The sequence below is a fragment of the Bos indicus genome, chromosome 3 (assembly GCF_029378745.1).
Source record: "Bos indicus isolate NIAB-ARS_2022 breed Sahiwal x Tharparkar chromosome 3, NIAB-ARS_B.indTharparkar_mat_pri_1.0, whole genome shotgun sequence".
Classification (NCBI taxonomy): Eukaryota; Metazoa; Chordata; class Mammalia; order Artiodactyla; family Bovidae; genus Bos; species Bos indicus.
In genome coordinates this window covers 50,732,723-50,749,564 of record NC_091762.1, presented here as the reverse complement: position 1 = coordinate 50,749,564, position 16,842 = coordinate 50,732,723, and the positions used below count along the sequence as shown (strand labels likewise).

At 35.0% G+C, this 16,842-nt stretch overlaps 1 protein-coding gene across 4 annotated transcripts in view; it reads left to right on the top strand.

Moving 5' to 3' along the window:
• Positions 1-4,890, top strand: part of MTF2 (metal response element binding transcription factor 2) — a 72,643-nt gene extending 67,753 nt beyond the window's left edge. For 3 of the 4 annotated variants that reach the window (XM_070786093.1, XM_070786094.1, XM_019957037.2), the window contains 4 exons: positions 611-716; positions 836-888; positions 1,004-1,108; positions 2,483-4,890. In XM_070786093.1, coding sequence (XP_070642194.1) covers positions 611-716; positions 836-888; positions 1,004-1,108; positions 2,483-2,840 — 622 coding nt within the window. In that variant the 3' untranslated portion in view covers positions 2,841-4,890. Of the gene's footprint in view, positions 1-610; positions 717-835; positions 889-1,003; positions 1,109-2,312; positions 2,386-2,482 lie in introns of all 4 variants that reach the window. The other variant, XR_011565793.1, reaches the window with a different exon arrangement.
• The last annotated feature ends 11,952 nt before the right edge of the window (positions 4,891-16,842 follow it).

The window sequence follows — 16,842 nt, the reverse complement described above, 5'->3', positions numbered from 1 at the left end:
AATGGTTTTCTAAAACTTTCTAATTTTGTCCTTTGAATGATTCCCCTACATAATATGAAGGATTCCTTCTTTACATTCTCCAACCTCTTTCTGATTAGCATCATTCAGGAATCCACAGGATATTTCTATCTAGAGCTACTGTATAGGGACTGAACAGTTTTAACATAAATACTTCCTGACTCCATGAGGTTAACTACTGAATTCATACTACTGAATTTAGTACTAAATTCTTGGAACATCCTCCAAGTACCTACATAGTAACAACCTAAATGAAATAATTGAACTTAAAGGAGTTTTGAAATCTTCCATCCAATACAGTAGTACTTTTTTTGTTTGTTTTGTAAAAAATTTTTAGGTGATATGTATTTTTAAAAATTGTTATTAGAGAACATTTTTCCTTTAAACCTTTCATATGTAAATATCTGTTTAAGAAATATTTATTCAAATTAGAATATATTATCTCTGAACTTGACTAAACTTGTAGATTCAGCTTAACTTTGTTTTTATAATCTAATTACTACATAAGTAGAGGTTATGACAGTTTATATTGTCCATTGTCTTTTTGTTTTCTTTCTGCAGAGATTAAATACATAATGGTTTTATGTTTCAGGGAAGTAAGCAATGGCATAGAAAAAAAAGGAAAGAAAAAATCTGTAGGTCGTCCACCTGGCCCGTATACAAGAAAAATGATTCAGAAAACTGCTGAGCCACCTTTGGTAAGAGGATATATTGGTATATGTTCTCAGAGAAGAAGTCTGCTTGAAATTACTGAGAAACTAATTTCTTTTCATTACTTGTAGAAACTATTCTTTAAATTTTTGTTTTTCTTTTCCAGGATAAGGAGTCAATTTCAGAGAATCCTAGTTTGGATTTACCTTGTTCTATAGGGTAAATAGAAAGTTACTTTTGCCTATCTTAGGAATTTTCTTCTTGGGGGGGGGGAGTTAGTATTTCTATTGTTATGTAATATAGTTGTTATACCATTTAAATTCTTTTGTCTCAGGAGAACTGAGGGAACTGCACATTCATCCAATACCTCAGATGTGGATTTCACGGGTGCTTCCAGTGCAAAAGAAACTACCTCGTCTAGTATTTCCAGGCATTATGGGTAGATATTTTATGTTCTTATTCTTAACTAATTTTCCTCTAGAGTTTTTTTCTTTGTAAAATGATGATTAAATACATTTTAAAAAATTGAAAGTGATACCAGTTTGTCTTGCAGCTTTTGAGATGTAGTCTATATCTTAGGTTGTTAATATTCATCTGAATATTTTTACTTTTCAGAGCACAGATGTTAAAATTTTCAGATTTGTCAGGAATTTTGCTATGTACACAAAGAAGAGGTATCCTGGTGTTTATAGATGTGCTCTTTTCTGTGAGACCTTTTTATACTTTTAATATACAAGTGTGAATTTTTTTTTTAATACGTTAGAATCAAGCACACAAACCTTTTTATTAGAAAAAGGATTTTAAATTCAGGATTTTTTTTTTTTATCAATAACAGACTTTCCCTCTAGTATTTTTTTTTAACCTAACTCTTTAGAAAGGCAACTTTTTCCTGAAGTCTGATGTATCAGGTAAGAAAAATTTAGTTTATTTGGGGCCAGGGCCATGAGCTTGCAGATTTTATTCTTCCCTTTGTTTAATTTTTGTTTTCACAACCAGGGATTCTGTTAAGCTTATGCACATTATCTTTTTTTTGTACATTGTCTTATTTAGTTTTTAAAACAGTCTTTTGAGTTGTTTCCATTTTATAGATAAGAAAACTGAGACTTAGAGGGTTTTTGTAACAAGCCCAAGATGGCATGTTTATTAGCAAATATACAAAACTGGGGTTTTAACTTGGGCAGTATGATTTAGACTTCTCTGGCTATGTTATATTTTGACCTTGTTTTATAATACCATAAAATCTTTGAATCTCTGAACTCAAAGCTTGTCTTGTTTAGTCCCTTCACTTAATCTCTTAAGAGAACACAGAAGATAAGAGATTTAAATTTGACCAATATCATTTGAGCTATACCAAGGGTATAGTTTAGGCTTATTTCAATTTATTATATTACTTAACAATAGGCCTACAATTGATAACCAAGAGAACCTTTATACTGGTTCTTCCATCAGTTAAAGCATATGTAAAGGTGTCTTTTATGTAATAGGTACTTATTAAATATTTCTTGCACTGAGTGAATGAATGAATGAACTTTCTTCTTTTTAATGATAAAAATGTTGACAAGATCTGACTTAAAAATCCTCTTGGTAAGTAAGAATTTGCCTTGTTGGCTTCATAAATCAAAATTTCCTCTGATTCTTTTAAGCTTAATAGTACATAGTTAAGGAAGAAAAGCTCTTCAAATGTCAGCCCCAAGAAGGTGATTGAATTTAATGAAGGCGAGTGATAATCCATTTCATATAGCATTTGTTGTTTTGATTTGGCTGATTTTTGTGTCAGCAAGGGTAGACAATTGTGGCCTTTTTTGTTCTGTAGATTATCTGACTCCAGAAAAAGAACTCGTACAGGAAGATCTTGGCCTGCTGCAATACCACATTTACGGAGGAGAAGGGGTCGTCTTCCAAGAAGAGCACTCCAGACTCAGAACTCAGAAATTGTAAAAGATGATGAAGGCAAAGAAGATTACCAATTTGATGAACTCAACACAGAGATTTTGAATAACTTAGCAGATCAGGAGTTACAACTCAATCATCTAAAAAACTCCATTACCAGTTATTTTGGTGCTGCAGGTAGAATAGCATGTGGTGAAAAATACCGAGTATTGGCTCGTCGGGTGACACTTGATGGAAAGGTGCAGTATCTTGTGGAATGGGAAGGAGCAACTGCGTCCTGACTGTAGGACTGAACATTATGTTCACTGCACTCTCATTTTCTGTAGGTACAATTCAAAACCCTAAAGGAGTCTGGCTTTTACTATCTTTAAAAAAAAAGGTTAAAAAAATCACATAAGATGATACTAGCCTTAACATGTACTTGTCAATGTTATGGATATTGTCATAAAAAGATATCTTTTAAAAATCAGAGACTTAATTTTTTAAATCTTAAGATTTGTAGAATGTTTCTAGGATAGGATATTAAAAATGATTCAAACCCATGCATGGTGTTAGATAATTTTTCTAATTATTCCATTGAGTCAGTTTTTGTGGTTAGTGGTTCTCAGAGCAAACTGATCATGTAGATAGATAGCACAAGTATTTGGAGAAACATTGTCTGTTTTGTTACCAAAATGTTGGAAAAAATTTATTTCAATACCTTTTAGAAGTGCAGTGTATATAATGCCTACTAAAAGACTGTAAAATATTGAAATTTTCTTTCAAACAAAGTGTAAAAAATATATTGAGCCTGTAAATTGCTCTGTGACTAGACTTCATTGTCGTCTTAATATATTCTTTGCATGTGCATATATATACACACATGTGTATATATATGTGTGTGATTGATTATGTGACCTATGCAATACAAATTATGGGAATGGGCAGCTTTGGAGTATATATCCCATAATTCTTTTTTCAGGAATAGTTGCAGTATTTACACAGCAGCATTTCTTCTCAGGCTTTTATTGGGTGCTGTTGCTTGCTATGTATGAAGAGAAATGTGTCAAACAAGTTTAGTGTGTTCTGAAGAAGGGTGTGAACAACAGTGTTCATGGGCTTTTTCGAATGCTTTTCATTATCAGTCCTTGTAACTCAGCTGTTCAGTACCTAAAACAAATTCAAATAGTATGAACATTATCTCCTACTAGAAGTAACGTTTTCAAATTTTCATGGCACATTATGATTGTAAATGTCTCTCAGTTTTAACAGTAAGTCTGTAGGAATCCCGTGAAGATTCCTGAAATGTCTGTAGTAACTGTTAGTCATGTTGAATAAGTGTAGTATGAACAAAGTATTTTATTGCACAGGGTTAACAAACAGTGTTGCCTGCGAGGCAGCTGCTGTTTTATTACAACATTACCTCTTGTTTTTATGAAATGTACCAAGATTTAAATTGATAACTTTATTTTACATGTGTTTAAAAAAAAAAAACAAAAACAGTTTCTTTTATCACCAGTGTTAGAGTTGTCTTCTGTTTCTTTTTGTTTTGTTTATTTGTTTTATTTTTTAGCCAAAGAGTAAACAGAAGAATATTCTTATTTTGGTGGCTATTCATTTTACTCTTAAAAGTGATTGATGGATTTTAGCCTAAAAATTGGAGAGTTTGCCACCAAAATGAAAAATATGTAAAGTGTAGTGATTACAGAGCGGTTAAAAATGTGGGTTAGTGCTTATTTATTCCATTGATTGATTATTTGACTGTTTATAAGAAAGTTGCTTTATTTCTTTAAACATCTTCAAAAGATGACCTTTTCTTGTCACATTATAGCCAAAAGAAGCAGAGAACTTCGTAGTCCTGCATTTGGTTCCCTGGTTGGCCAGGTATAAATGAGCTTTACAAAAGTGCAAATTAAGAACTGTCACTTCTGTTTACCTCCACCAAAACTTGATTTTCCCCTAGCTATTAATTTAAAGTTGCCTTTCCTGCAGCTGCAATATTTTGAATACACACAAGAGTTTGTGTTGATTTTGAATGTTTGTTTATATCTAGGGGTAATGGAAAATGTAAATCCGGTGTAACCTTATTCACTCCACCTGTATCATATTATTTCATTTTCCCCAAAGTCCTTTAATTCTAACTGAACACCAGCAGTATTTTTAGTAATTCTTTCTTTAGCATACTTGGAAGATGATTTATTAAGCTGAACTGTCTTTAGACGTAATTATTGTGAATGTCTGTTTTATTTTATCATGGTGGTTCACATGGCTCTGATGTTCAGTTTGTATTTTTGGAATTGCTTTACTTAGAATTAAAACAGACGAACATTAAATGTGTGTATTTTTTAAAGAGCTAATGAGTTTTGCTTCTGTATTTTGCTGAAAATACACACTAGTGCAGTAGATGGCTGCTTTCATCTAGCCAGGGAGCTAAAGAGTTTCTAGTTCTGTTGTAAATACGTTCACTTGAGTTAATCTTTATAAAACTTTACTTTCATTTTCCTCTTGTCCTCCCAATAAATACTAATAATTATTACATGCTCATATGATCCTCTGAAGAAATAAATTATGTTTAGCCAGCTTGTACACTTTATACTTGAAAGACAAGGTATCTATCTCCCTGTCCCCAAACTTCAAAAAAATTCAGCCTTTCAGCTGTTTTCTTCTTACCTATATAGAAGGTGTTAGGGTTTACATAAAAGGATTTCTTTTTTTCTTTTTCCTGAAAAGCTTTGCCCCAGGCTACAGAAAGAAAAGATGTATAAATAGTATACCTTATTCATTTTTACTCAAATATATTTTATAAATACCCTAATAGTCATGGATAAATATGGATTCTAAGGCCTTTAGGTGATCAAACAGAATAAAAGCTATCAGAGTTATTCTGTCAGTTCTAATGTAGGAGTGATGAAGTCAGATCTTATCTTGTTGGATTTATTTTGTTACTGAATGTTTAATAGAAGTGAATGTTCACTGATATGTGAGTTTGAGGGTATTTCTTCTTGTTTTATTTGCTATTGTGTTTTTTTTAGTTTCTATTGTGTATATATTAAGATTTCTGTTAGTGTTAGGGTAGAAATAATTTTTGGGCTATTTGATTGGAAGTTTTTATTAGGTACTATTAAGTTTTGGTTGGAACCTGATCTTATTTGTATAGTTATAGCAAACTTGTACTCTGGTTCTAGGGTTGTTTGAATGAGAATATAATGGCAAAGGAAGATGTCTGTGTTACGTTGGACTACCTCTATGAATATACTTCCAGAAGTCTCTTTCAGTTTCTTCTTTGGCAGTTGACTAGTCATGTTCTTTCCTCAGGGAAATAAAAACTTGATAGTTAAATGTAAAGTGAGAATTTTATCATGGAATTTGTTTATAATTAGTAGCAGTTAAGAAACTTGATACCTGTCTGATATAGATTTGGAGATGAAAGAAACTGTGAAAGAAACTGATTGGCGCTCTAAATAACAAATAGATGGGAGCAAGTAACTTTTAAGTCATAATATCAAAATATCTTGGAGCAGTAAATAGATCAAAATGTAATACTGTATTTATATTTAAAGTTAGAAGAAGGTGGCAAATTAAGCAGTTCATTCTTTTTTTCTCCCCTTGCCTCACTTTTACTCAATAAAATCTCTTTCTGCCTTTTTTCCTTCTTTTGTCCTGTGGCATGTTGGATCTTAGTTCCGTGATTAGTGATCAAATGGGTACCCCCTACATTGGGAGAGCAGAGTATTAACCATTGGGCCACAAGCAATGTCCCACTCTGCTTTTTACCTATGTAGTTTCTCTTTGTTGGAGGTGATGCTTGGATGCTTAGTAATAACTCCTCACTTTTGCAGTATCTTCAGGGAATGTGATTTCTCGTTCAAGAAAATTTTCCACTAGATTTAAGCAAGCCAACAAATGAATAAAACCTTCATAGATGATAAAATGTACTTATTGCATAAAGCAAAACTATGTCCTGTTTAAAATCATTAATTTCTATTCCTTATATTTAATGAAAGGTATTCAGTCCTTTTTTCCCTTCTACCTTACGACCTGCTTTCCCAGTTAGGGGGGAATATTTGTGCCCTAAATGGGCACAACTTGGTTTAGGGGTAGGGTTGGAGGAGCCAAAAAAATCTTAATGATTTTTAGCCCTCCAGAACTCAACTCTATCTGACAGAAATCTTTATTCCTTATTGTTTACTTTTGTTGAGTTTTCTTGAATATTACAAGAGCAGCACTGACATCGAAGTCATGGAACATATACAAGATAATTTTAAGGTCAATGCTGGCAAATGTATAGCTATATTCCAGAGAACTTTGTTTAGTCTTGAACTCACTTAGTGAGAGGTGGGTCTGCATATGCCTGTTGGCTTCCACTGACTCCCTTGTGAGTTTTATTTATGTTTGATCCTAAGTACTTGTGTGTGACTTGGGCTTGGAGAACCAAATAAAAGCAAAGCTCAAGTTTATTTAACCCATCATTAACTATGTTAGGTGCAGAAAAGAAAAAATATTGAATGTTGAATGAATGTCAAATGAATGAATGGAATATCTAGCAGCTAGTTCAAAGTAATTTGTTCATATTAAGCAAAAATTCAAAATAAGCTCACCAAAAACAGGTTTTTTTAAGAAATTAAGTTTTTCTAATGTTTTACTTTTTCTGAGAAATACCACCTTTGAATAATTTTAAAATATTTAACTATATTGCTATTGTTATGTGTTTATAAAAATGGCACATGTAAATTTAGAATCAATTTTTAGAAGTAAGTAACATTGAAAGTTACTCATAATGAAACTATAATAGGAGCATCCAGTATTAATAGTATTATTGTACATACTTGGTGAGGGGATTAGAATTTTCTATACAGGACTACTGGAATGTAAGGAAAATTTTCCTGTACAGAATTTGAGACAAAAAAGATTTTGTGAGAATTTGGACCCCCTTTGAAAACATGTGAAGCTTGCTTAGATATATCTGAAGTTAAACTTCCTTGAAGAGACCAATGAAAGTTTAAGCAGATGAAGCTTTTCAGAGAGAGTTTTGACAGGGAACGGCTATTGATTCATGAAAGATTGAGGCACACTTTTGGTTCTAGCTGTGTTTCCCTATATTGCCAAATCTCTTCTAGAACCCAAAAGCATATCTGTAAGTTCCATTGATATTTTTTTCCCCTGCCTTTGGTATTATAATTTTGTGTAACCACATACAGACTTTCTGTGTTTTTCTTACCTCTAGATATAAGTTATCCAATGAAGAATTATGTCATAATTGATACCTCTTTATAAACCATAGTTACTATTAAAGACCATAAATGTTTAAAAATGCCACTTCATTGAAGATTTTTCTAGTTATTAAGTGCTTCATGTTTCTAACAACACCATTCTTAGCATGCTAACTTTTTCCTAATTACTGAGAAATTGTGAACATTCATTTATTTTATGTTGCTGTAATATGGTGATACTTTCAGAGATCTGGATGTGGGTAGGGGACTCTAGTCCTTAATCACTTAGGCTGTGTGATGCTCTTACATTTGTCTACTTTTCACATATCTTTTGTGTTAGTCCCAAGTTAATAATACATATTTATTCACAGTGTATTGAACAGCTTTCTCCCTATTTGTTCTCTCTAGCTTCTAAACGTTACTAATTTACAGTAGACTGGGAAGAACTTTAGTGAGGTTTTCCGGAACAAATAGATAACCACTTCAGTAAAAATTTAAACCTTTTTCTACCCACAGTTCTGATTTGTTTTTAGAGATTTTTTTTGATGTAGACCATTTTTTAAAATGTCTATTCAATTTGTTACAACTGCTTCTGTTTTATGTTTTGTTTTTTGGCAGCCTGGGATCTTAGATCCCCAACCAGGGATTGAATCCACACTCTGCATTGGAAGGCAAAGCCTTAACCACTGGACCACCCAGGAGTCTCTAGATTCCTGAGTAATGAATCAAGACTGATTTCCTTTGAGAAAGAGTAAATGCTTTTTTATACTGTTCATTACTCAAAAAAGACTTTTTTTGTTCTGTTTTTTCCTATTTGACATTTTATTGATCTAAATGTTTATGATCATAAATTACATTAGATTTTCTGTTATCAAACACATAAGATAGGTTTTCAACTGTCATTGAATAATTGAATGTAGAAAATAAATATCTTTCATTTGCAGGTACTTAAGAGTTGGAAAAATTCTTCAACATTCTATATTCCATCTTGTATTATAGAAGGCTTTGTCTCTTCATCTAGGAATTTAAAGCCTTGATTGAGAAAACTAATTGGTTGGCAAAATAGTTTTACAATAAAAGCCATAGAATCCTATGTAGCTGAGGCAGTGCCAGCAATTACCATAAAGACTGAATTTCAAATTCTCTACTATTTTCTAGCTTTTCACTGCAGAAAATGCGTTTTTTGGAAGAAATTTAGACATTGGTTATACAGATTGGATCCATTTCTCTGATGCAAAAATGTAATTGCTTACTTATACATTACAGTCTTGCATTTTGCATGTGTCTCTTGAAGGTGCAAAGCAGTTTCAGAATAAAGAGGAAATGCCAAAGAAATGATGAAAATAACTTTGATCTATGATGAGAAGAGAGACATTTTATTATGTCTTTTTCTGTTTAAGATTAAGGAAGTATCATTGTTCTTGACATGAAGTCTTCCCCTGTCACCTTAGTCCTATTCCATTTCCTTGTTTTTGTTATCTGACTTCACAGCAGTCCCTTGATTTGAGAGGCTGTATCTCTTTCTTAAGTCCTCAGTAAGTCCGTCGAATAAAACAATTCTCAGCCTTTAGGTTGTGCACTCTTTTTCAGTCAGCATCCTTGAGTAATAAACAAGTTTTGTTTTTTTAATTTTTTATGCTTCTGATTTTATACATGAGTGGTTGATATTTTTTGAAATCTTGACTTCTGGATAAGTGAGATAAGACTATAATATAAGCCAAAATAGGTGATTCTTCTGTGGCTCTCTAATCAATCCTAAGATAGTAAAAACTGCATAGCAAAAAAAAAAAAAGTCAGTGGGCTTGTTAGAGATATAGTCTTGGATTCTGGAAGAGATTTGGTGATAAAGGGTGGCAGGATTCAAAACTTTTCCTCCATAAAACTAGATGAAGTCAATAGACTTTGCCTTTCCAAAAAGATGTTAAGAGTTGGCTAATGCTGTCTGTGCATTATGAAAAAGTGAAAGTGTTAGTTACTCAGTCATATCTGACTATGACTCTGCCCCATGTACTGTATGTAGCCTGCCAGCCTCCTCTGTCCCTGGAATTCTCCAGGCAAGAATACTGGAGTGAGTTGCCATTCCCTTTTCCAGGAGATCCTCCTGACCCAGGGATTGAGTCCCTGGTCTCCCATATTGCAGGCAGATTCTTTACCATATGAGTCACCAGGGAAGCCCAGTGCATTATGGGAAAGAGAAGTAAGGTTTTGTCCAGTTTGCACTTGTCATATAATAACAAAGTTATTTTAGAGAATAGCAAATTGACATGGTGTTCATGCATATATTCAATAATCATAAAAGTAGTCTAAAGGCATAGATAGGAGGTAGTATTTCAGTCAGAGCAATAATTCCATATTCTCTTGAGTTTACAGGTTATTAAATGAATATAAGAATTGAATAGTACTTTTTAGTACTTTAAGTGCTAAAATTATGTGATTGCAATTGAACTTTAAAATGCCAAGCTTCAGAAGATCATAATTTCTAATGAAATAGTTTTACCAAATTCATGTAATTGTATATCAGTTAAATTTGGTTTATTATATTGGCTAAATAAGTCAGGAAAATGTGTAAAATAAATTACCTATGCTCTTTATTGTCTTTATGTGGAAGGTATAATTTAATATGTCTTAGTAGGGTTAAACTCTTGAGTTTTTGAAAAATTTTTAAATAAGTTTTTAAAACTTGAAAATATTTTAAAAATAGGTTTTTACTTAAAAAGTAGTACTTAAAGACTGATGTATTAAAATGTAATATGCATTTATTTGGGGCTCCTTTCTAGAGAGACTGTGTCTGTTGTTAAGCTTTGCTATAATAAAATTTTATCTAATTGAAAATGCCACTGCCATAGGGAAGTCAGGAGATATCTGGAGTAACAGGCAGGTTTGGCCTTAGAGTACAGAATGCATCAGGGCAGAGGCTTAACAGAGTTTTGCCAAGAGAATGTGCTGGTCATAGCAAACATCCTCTTGCAACAACACAAGAGGTGACTCTACACATTGACATCACCAGATGGTCAGTACCAAAGTCAGATTGATTATCTTCTTTGCAGCCAAAGATGGAGAAGCTCTCTACAGTCAGCAGAAACAAGACTGGGAGCTGACTGTGGCTCAGGACATGAACTCCTTATTGCAAAATTTAGACTTAAATTGAAGAACATAGGGAAAACCACTAGGCCATTCAGGTATGACCTAAATCAGATTGCTTATGATTTTACAGTGGAAGTGACAGAGAGATTCAGGGGAAATTAGATCTGATTGAGTGAAGAACTATGGAACAGAGGTTTGTAACACTGTATAGGAAGCAGTGATCAAAACCATGCCCAAGAAGAAATGCAAAAAGGCAAAATGGTTGTCGGAGGAAGCCCTACAAATAGCTGAGAGAAGAGAAGCAAAATGCAAAGGAGAAAAGGAAAGATAAACCCATCTGAATGCAGAGTTCCAAAGTATAGCAAGGAGAGTTAAGAAAGCCTTCTTAAATGAACACTGCAAAGAAATAGAGGAAGACAATAGAATGGGAAAGACTAGAGAGATTTCTTTAAGAAAATTAGAGACACCAAGGGAACATTTAATGGAAAGATGAGCGCAATGAAGGACAGAAGCAGTATCGACCTAACAGAAGCAGAAGATATTAAGAGGCGGCAAGAATACCCAGAACTGTACAAAAAAGGTCTTAATGACCTGGATAACCACAATGGTGTGATCACTTACCTAGAACCAGATATCCTGGAGTGTGAAGTCAAGTGAGCTTTAGGAAGCATTACTATGAACAAAGCTAGTGGATGTGGTGGAATTCCTCCTGAGCCATTTCAAATCCTAAAAGATGATGCTGTGAAAGTGCTGCACTCAGTATGCCAGCAAATTCTGAAACTCAGCAGTGGCCACAGGACTAGAAAAGGTCAGTTTTCATTCCAGTCCCAAAGAAAGGGAATGCCAAAGAATGTTCAGACTACTGCACAATTGCACTTTTACATGCCAGCAAGGGAATGCTCGAAATCCTTCAAGCTAGGCTTCAACAGTACATGAACTGAGAACTTGCCAGATGTACAAGCTGGATTTAGAAAAGGCAGAGGAAACCGAGATAAAATTGCCAACATCAGTTGGATTATAGAAAAAGCAAGGGAATTCCTGAAAAACATCTACTTCTGTTTCATTGACTACGCTAAAGCCTTTGTGTGAATCATAACAAACTGTGGAAAATTCTTAAAGAGATGGGAGTACCAGACTACCTTACCTGTCTCCTGAGAAACCTGTATGCATGTCTAATAAGCAACAGTTAGAACAGGACATGGAACAACAGACTGGTTCACAATTGGGAAAGGAGTATGTCAAGGCTGTATGTTGTCACCCTGCTTATTTAACTTATAATGCAGAATGCCAGATTGGATGAAGTACAAGCTGGAATCAAGATTGCCAGGAGAAATACCAATAAGCTCAGATATGCAGATCACACCACCCTTACGGCCGAAAGAAAAGGAACTAAAGAGCCTCTTGATGAAAGTGAAAGAGGAGAGTGGAAAAGCTGGCTTAAAACCCAACATTCCAAAAACTAAGGTCATAGCATCCAGTCCAATCACTTCATGCCAGATAGAGGAAAAATGGAAACAGTGACTGACTGTATTTTCTTGGTCTCCAAAGTCACTGTGGACAGCGATGAAATTAAGACCCTTGCTCCCGGGATGAAAAGCTATGACAGACCTAAATAGAATATTAAAAAGCAGAGACACTCAGTTTGCCTACAAAGTCCGTATAGTCAAAGCCATGGTTTTCCCAGGAGTCATGTATGTTTGTACGAGTAGGACCATGAAGAAGGCTGAGTGCCAAAGAATTGATGCTTTGGAACTGTGGTGTAGGAGAAGACTCTTGAGAGTCCTTTGGACTGCAAAGGTTGCAAATTAGTCAATAATAAAGGAAGTCAACCCTGAAATTTCATTGGGAGGACTGATGCTGAAGCTGAAAATACTTTGGCCATCTGATTCAAAGAGCTTACTCACTGGAAAAGACACTGATGCTGGAAAGGATTGAGGGCAGGAGGAGAAGTGGGTGACAGAAGATGAAATGGTTGGATGGTATCACTGACTCAATGGACATGAGTTTGAGCAAACTCCAGGAGATAGTGAAGGACAGGAAAGCCTGACATGTTGCAGACCATGGGGTCGCAAAGAGTTGGACACGACTGAGCAACTGACAACAACAACAGTAGGTAAACAGATTAACAGATTATGCAATTATTTATATTTTTAATTTGAGGAATTTGGTGATGTTTTAGGATCATTGAACTTATTTTAGTGTTACTTTAAGCACAGTGAGAAAAGCAAAAGTTGGATAACTTGAAGCATGATACAAGGGTTAAAGGGTACCGCTGGGTTAAATTTTCTAAATAGTAAACAAAATATTGACCTATTCCTAATATTAAGTTACATAGAAAATTTGCACCTTCACCATTCAGAAGATAAAGATTTATATTGTAGTGAAAATAACTTCATGAAACAAAACTTATATCAAGATCCTTAATTACATCTGCAAAGCCATGTTTCCAAATAAGTTCACATTCACTTCACACAGGTACTTGAAATTAGGACTTCTGTCTTCTGGCGGGACTCAATTCAAAGGTTTATTATAGGATTTTTATAGTATTATTACAGGATGTGTTTTGTACTCCCAGTTCTTGAAAATGGTTTTTCAAGCCATTGTATATTATTGTTTATTTAAATGCAGGAATTAGGTTTTTAAGAGAAAAATGAAATATTAGGAGTCCTGCTCTGAATTCTTAAATTATGGAGGGCACAGACAAAAATAAAACTAAACTTGAGTTCAAATATGATAGGTAATATGGAATATTGGTACAGAGTTCGTAAGAACTTAGAACAAATCAAAGAAGCATTTAGGAAGGACTTACTGAATGGACTTCCATTTGATTTTGGCTTTAAGGATGATAGGACTTTTTAAAAATTTGTTTAAGTATATTTACAGTGTGTTAATTTCTTCTGTATTGTAAAGTGATTAAGTTATACATATTCTTTTTCATATTCTTCTCCATTATTGTTCATTACAGGATATAAAATATAGTATATAGTAGAATGTTATTTATCCATTATATAAATAAGATAGTTTGTATCTGCTAATTCCAGACTCCCAATCTATCCCATGGATGATAGGATTTTGATTGGCCAAAATATAGTAGGATAAGAAACAGCATAAATAAATTCAAGGAGATTTTTGGTAGGGGGTGTGGGAGTTCAGTGGGCATACTTTAGAGAATGGTACAGTATTGGACCAGGGTTCATGTCCCTGTTTGGGCGCAGCTTTGTTTGGGCTTCCCTGGTGGCTTAGAGGGTAAAGCCTCTGCCTGCAGTGTGGAAGTCCTGGGTTCAGTCCCTGGCTTGGGAAGATCCCATGGCAAAAGAAATCGCAAGCCACTCAGTACTCTTGCCTAGAAAATTCCATGGATGGAGGAGCCTGATAAGATACAGTCCATGAGATTGCAAAGAGTTGTACACAATTGAGCAACTTCACAGTATTGGAGAGTTCAGGGTATAAAATGTGAGAATTAAGCAACATACGGAAACAACATATGACTACAGGTATCCGAATATGTGCTATATGGCTGGAGAAATGAGGTTAGTTTGGATGTAGTATTTGTTAGGTTGTACTTTAAAGGATGAATTAAATAGAGGCTTCAGGAGAGAAAAGCTAAGTTCAAAATGAGGGAGCAGGGTCAGAATAGGCCTGGAGTTGAGAATGAACATATCAATATTTGAGTGCCTAATATTTTCCAAGATACTTATTGTTGTTGAGTTGCCCAGTCGTGTCTGCCTCTTTGCAGCCCCATGGACTGCAGCATGCCAGGCCTCTCTGTCCTTCACCATCTTCTGAAGTTTGCCCAAGTTCATGTCCATTGCATTGGTGATGCTATCCAGCCATCTCATCCTCTGACGCCCCCTTCTCCTGCCCTCAATCTTTCCCAGCATCAGGAACTTTTCTGAATCAGCTGTTCTCATCATATGGCCAAAATACTGGAGTTTCAGCTTCAGCATCAGTCCTTCCAACAAGTATTCAGGGTTGATTTCTCTTAAGATTGACTGGTTTGATCTCCTTGCTGTTTAAAGGACTCAGGAGTCTTATGCAGCACCACAGTTCGAAAGCATCAATTCTTCGATGCTCTGCCTACTTTATGATCTGGCTCATAATCATTCTTGACCATTGTGAAGACCATAGACTTGACTATACAGACCTTGTTGGCAGAGTAATGTCTCTGCTTTTCAACACACTGTCTAGGTTTGTCATCGCTTTCCTGCCAAAAAGCAAAACATCTTCTGGTTTCATAGCTACAGTCACCATCCTCAGTGATTTTAGAGCCCAAGAAGAGGAAATTTGTTCCAAGACACTACCAGGAGAAAAATGTGAAGTAGGTACAGTTAACTCCTCCTCTTACTGGGAAGCTTAGAATGTGTATGTTCACAAGTGTCAGGAATGGCAAGAGCATTTAAGGAGAGAGAGAAAGAGTGATTACTGTTCCGGCGGCGTGGGGCGCCTGGCTCGCCTCATCCTCCCCGCGCCCCCGGCACCCTCGCGCGAGGAGGCGGCCGGGGCCCTCCCGCCGCCGCCATTCCCGTCCCGGGGCTGCGCTCAGCGCCGCCAAAAAAAAAAAAAAAAAAGTGATTACTTTTGCCTGGGGCTTGGCTGAGGAGTACATTTGGGAAAAGAGATTATTAGGAAAGACTTCGTAAAGGAAATTTAAACTGGAGCATGAATAATCGGGATCTGTAGAGAAGAACACACTAAGGCATTCTGCAGTGCAGGCAGAATAAGCAAAAGCTTTAAACGTACATAGAAGAGGATAGTGGAGTTTGGTCAGTGTGTGGCATAGTTTAGGCTGGAAATTATCAGGATTCTGATGGGAGTGTGGTTCTAAAGTATATTTTACAATTAATTTGGGATGTAGGATGAATTAGAGGGAATTGATAAGAGGTGCAAAGCCAGGTAGGGCTAGGTAAATCTGAGGTAGGAGCAGCAGTGGGGGTTGTTAGAGAAGTTGGATTAGCTGACAGTACTTGACTTGAGCAGATCTTGGGTCTTTAAGATTTGAGAACCTGGGAGGCTAGTGATGTCATTAAATAGGAGCAGGTGTATTTGGGGAGCAGTGGAGCAGTAAGGAAGACAGGCTTGATTTAAAGAAAAGGTTGCTACTTGGAAGTAGTAGGAGAAGTGGGATAGGATGAGGTTATGGAACAAAGCTAGTTTTTGATAGCTGCTGCTTGCACCAGGCATTGACTAGAAGCTTCTGCTCTTTATTGTTAAGCATTTACTCTTCATTCTTTGAGCAATGACCTAATGTATTTGCTTCATAGGACATTCAGATTTCTTCATAGTGGTACTGTTGGCAGGTATGTACAAAATTTTCAATAAAAATGTAAGTCTTACATGTTATCACAGAATAAAAATAATTAGAGCAGATTTTAGGTATTGAACAAAAGAAAGCAAGTAATACATAGTGGGAAACCATTGTGTTGTTTTCTTTAAAATCTTATTCTAAAGCAAAAGCGCTTGGAAGTATTTTCAAGAGAAGACTTTCTGGGGCTTTCCAGGTGGATACTATCTATACTGGAGATTGAAAAGTCCATGCTTTTAAATAGTGTTACACAAAAAAACAGGTGGTAATAAAATCAAACCTGAAAATATTTTTTAAAAAGAATTATTAAAAAACGGGCTTCCCTGGTGGCTCAGACGGTAATGTGAAAATGTTGATAGTTTGAGTTTTAACAAGAATGAGGTAAAGACTCTTCAGGGAAGAAAACTGTCAAAAATACCTTGACTATTAATAAGTTATTCAGAGTGATGAATAAAAATGTCAGATGGTTTTGTTGGCTAACTCTGAAAAGCAGCCTTAAAATATTTCAGGTAGTTACTGAAGGCGACCTCTTTAAAGAATTGAACTTGTGTTTTGGTATTGAGAAATATAAACTTAAGTTTAAAAAATGACAAGCATTTGCTATATAGTCTAGTAGTAGTAATAATTGGAAACTAGTTAAATAGTACATTCAGCAGGCAGTTCATTCCCTTCATAAGGAATCTGCAATATTCTGCAGTTACGGATTTT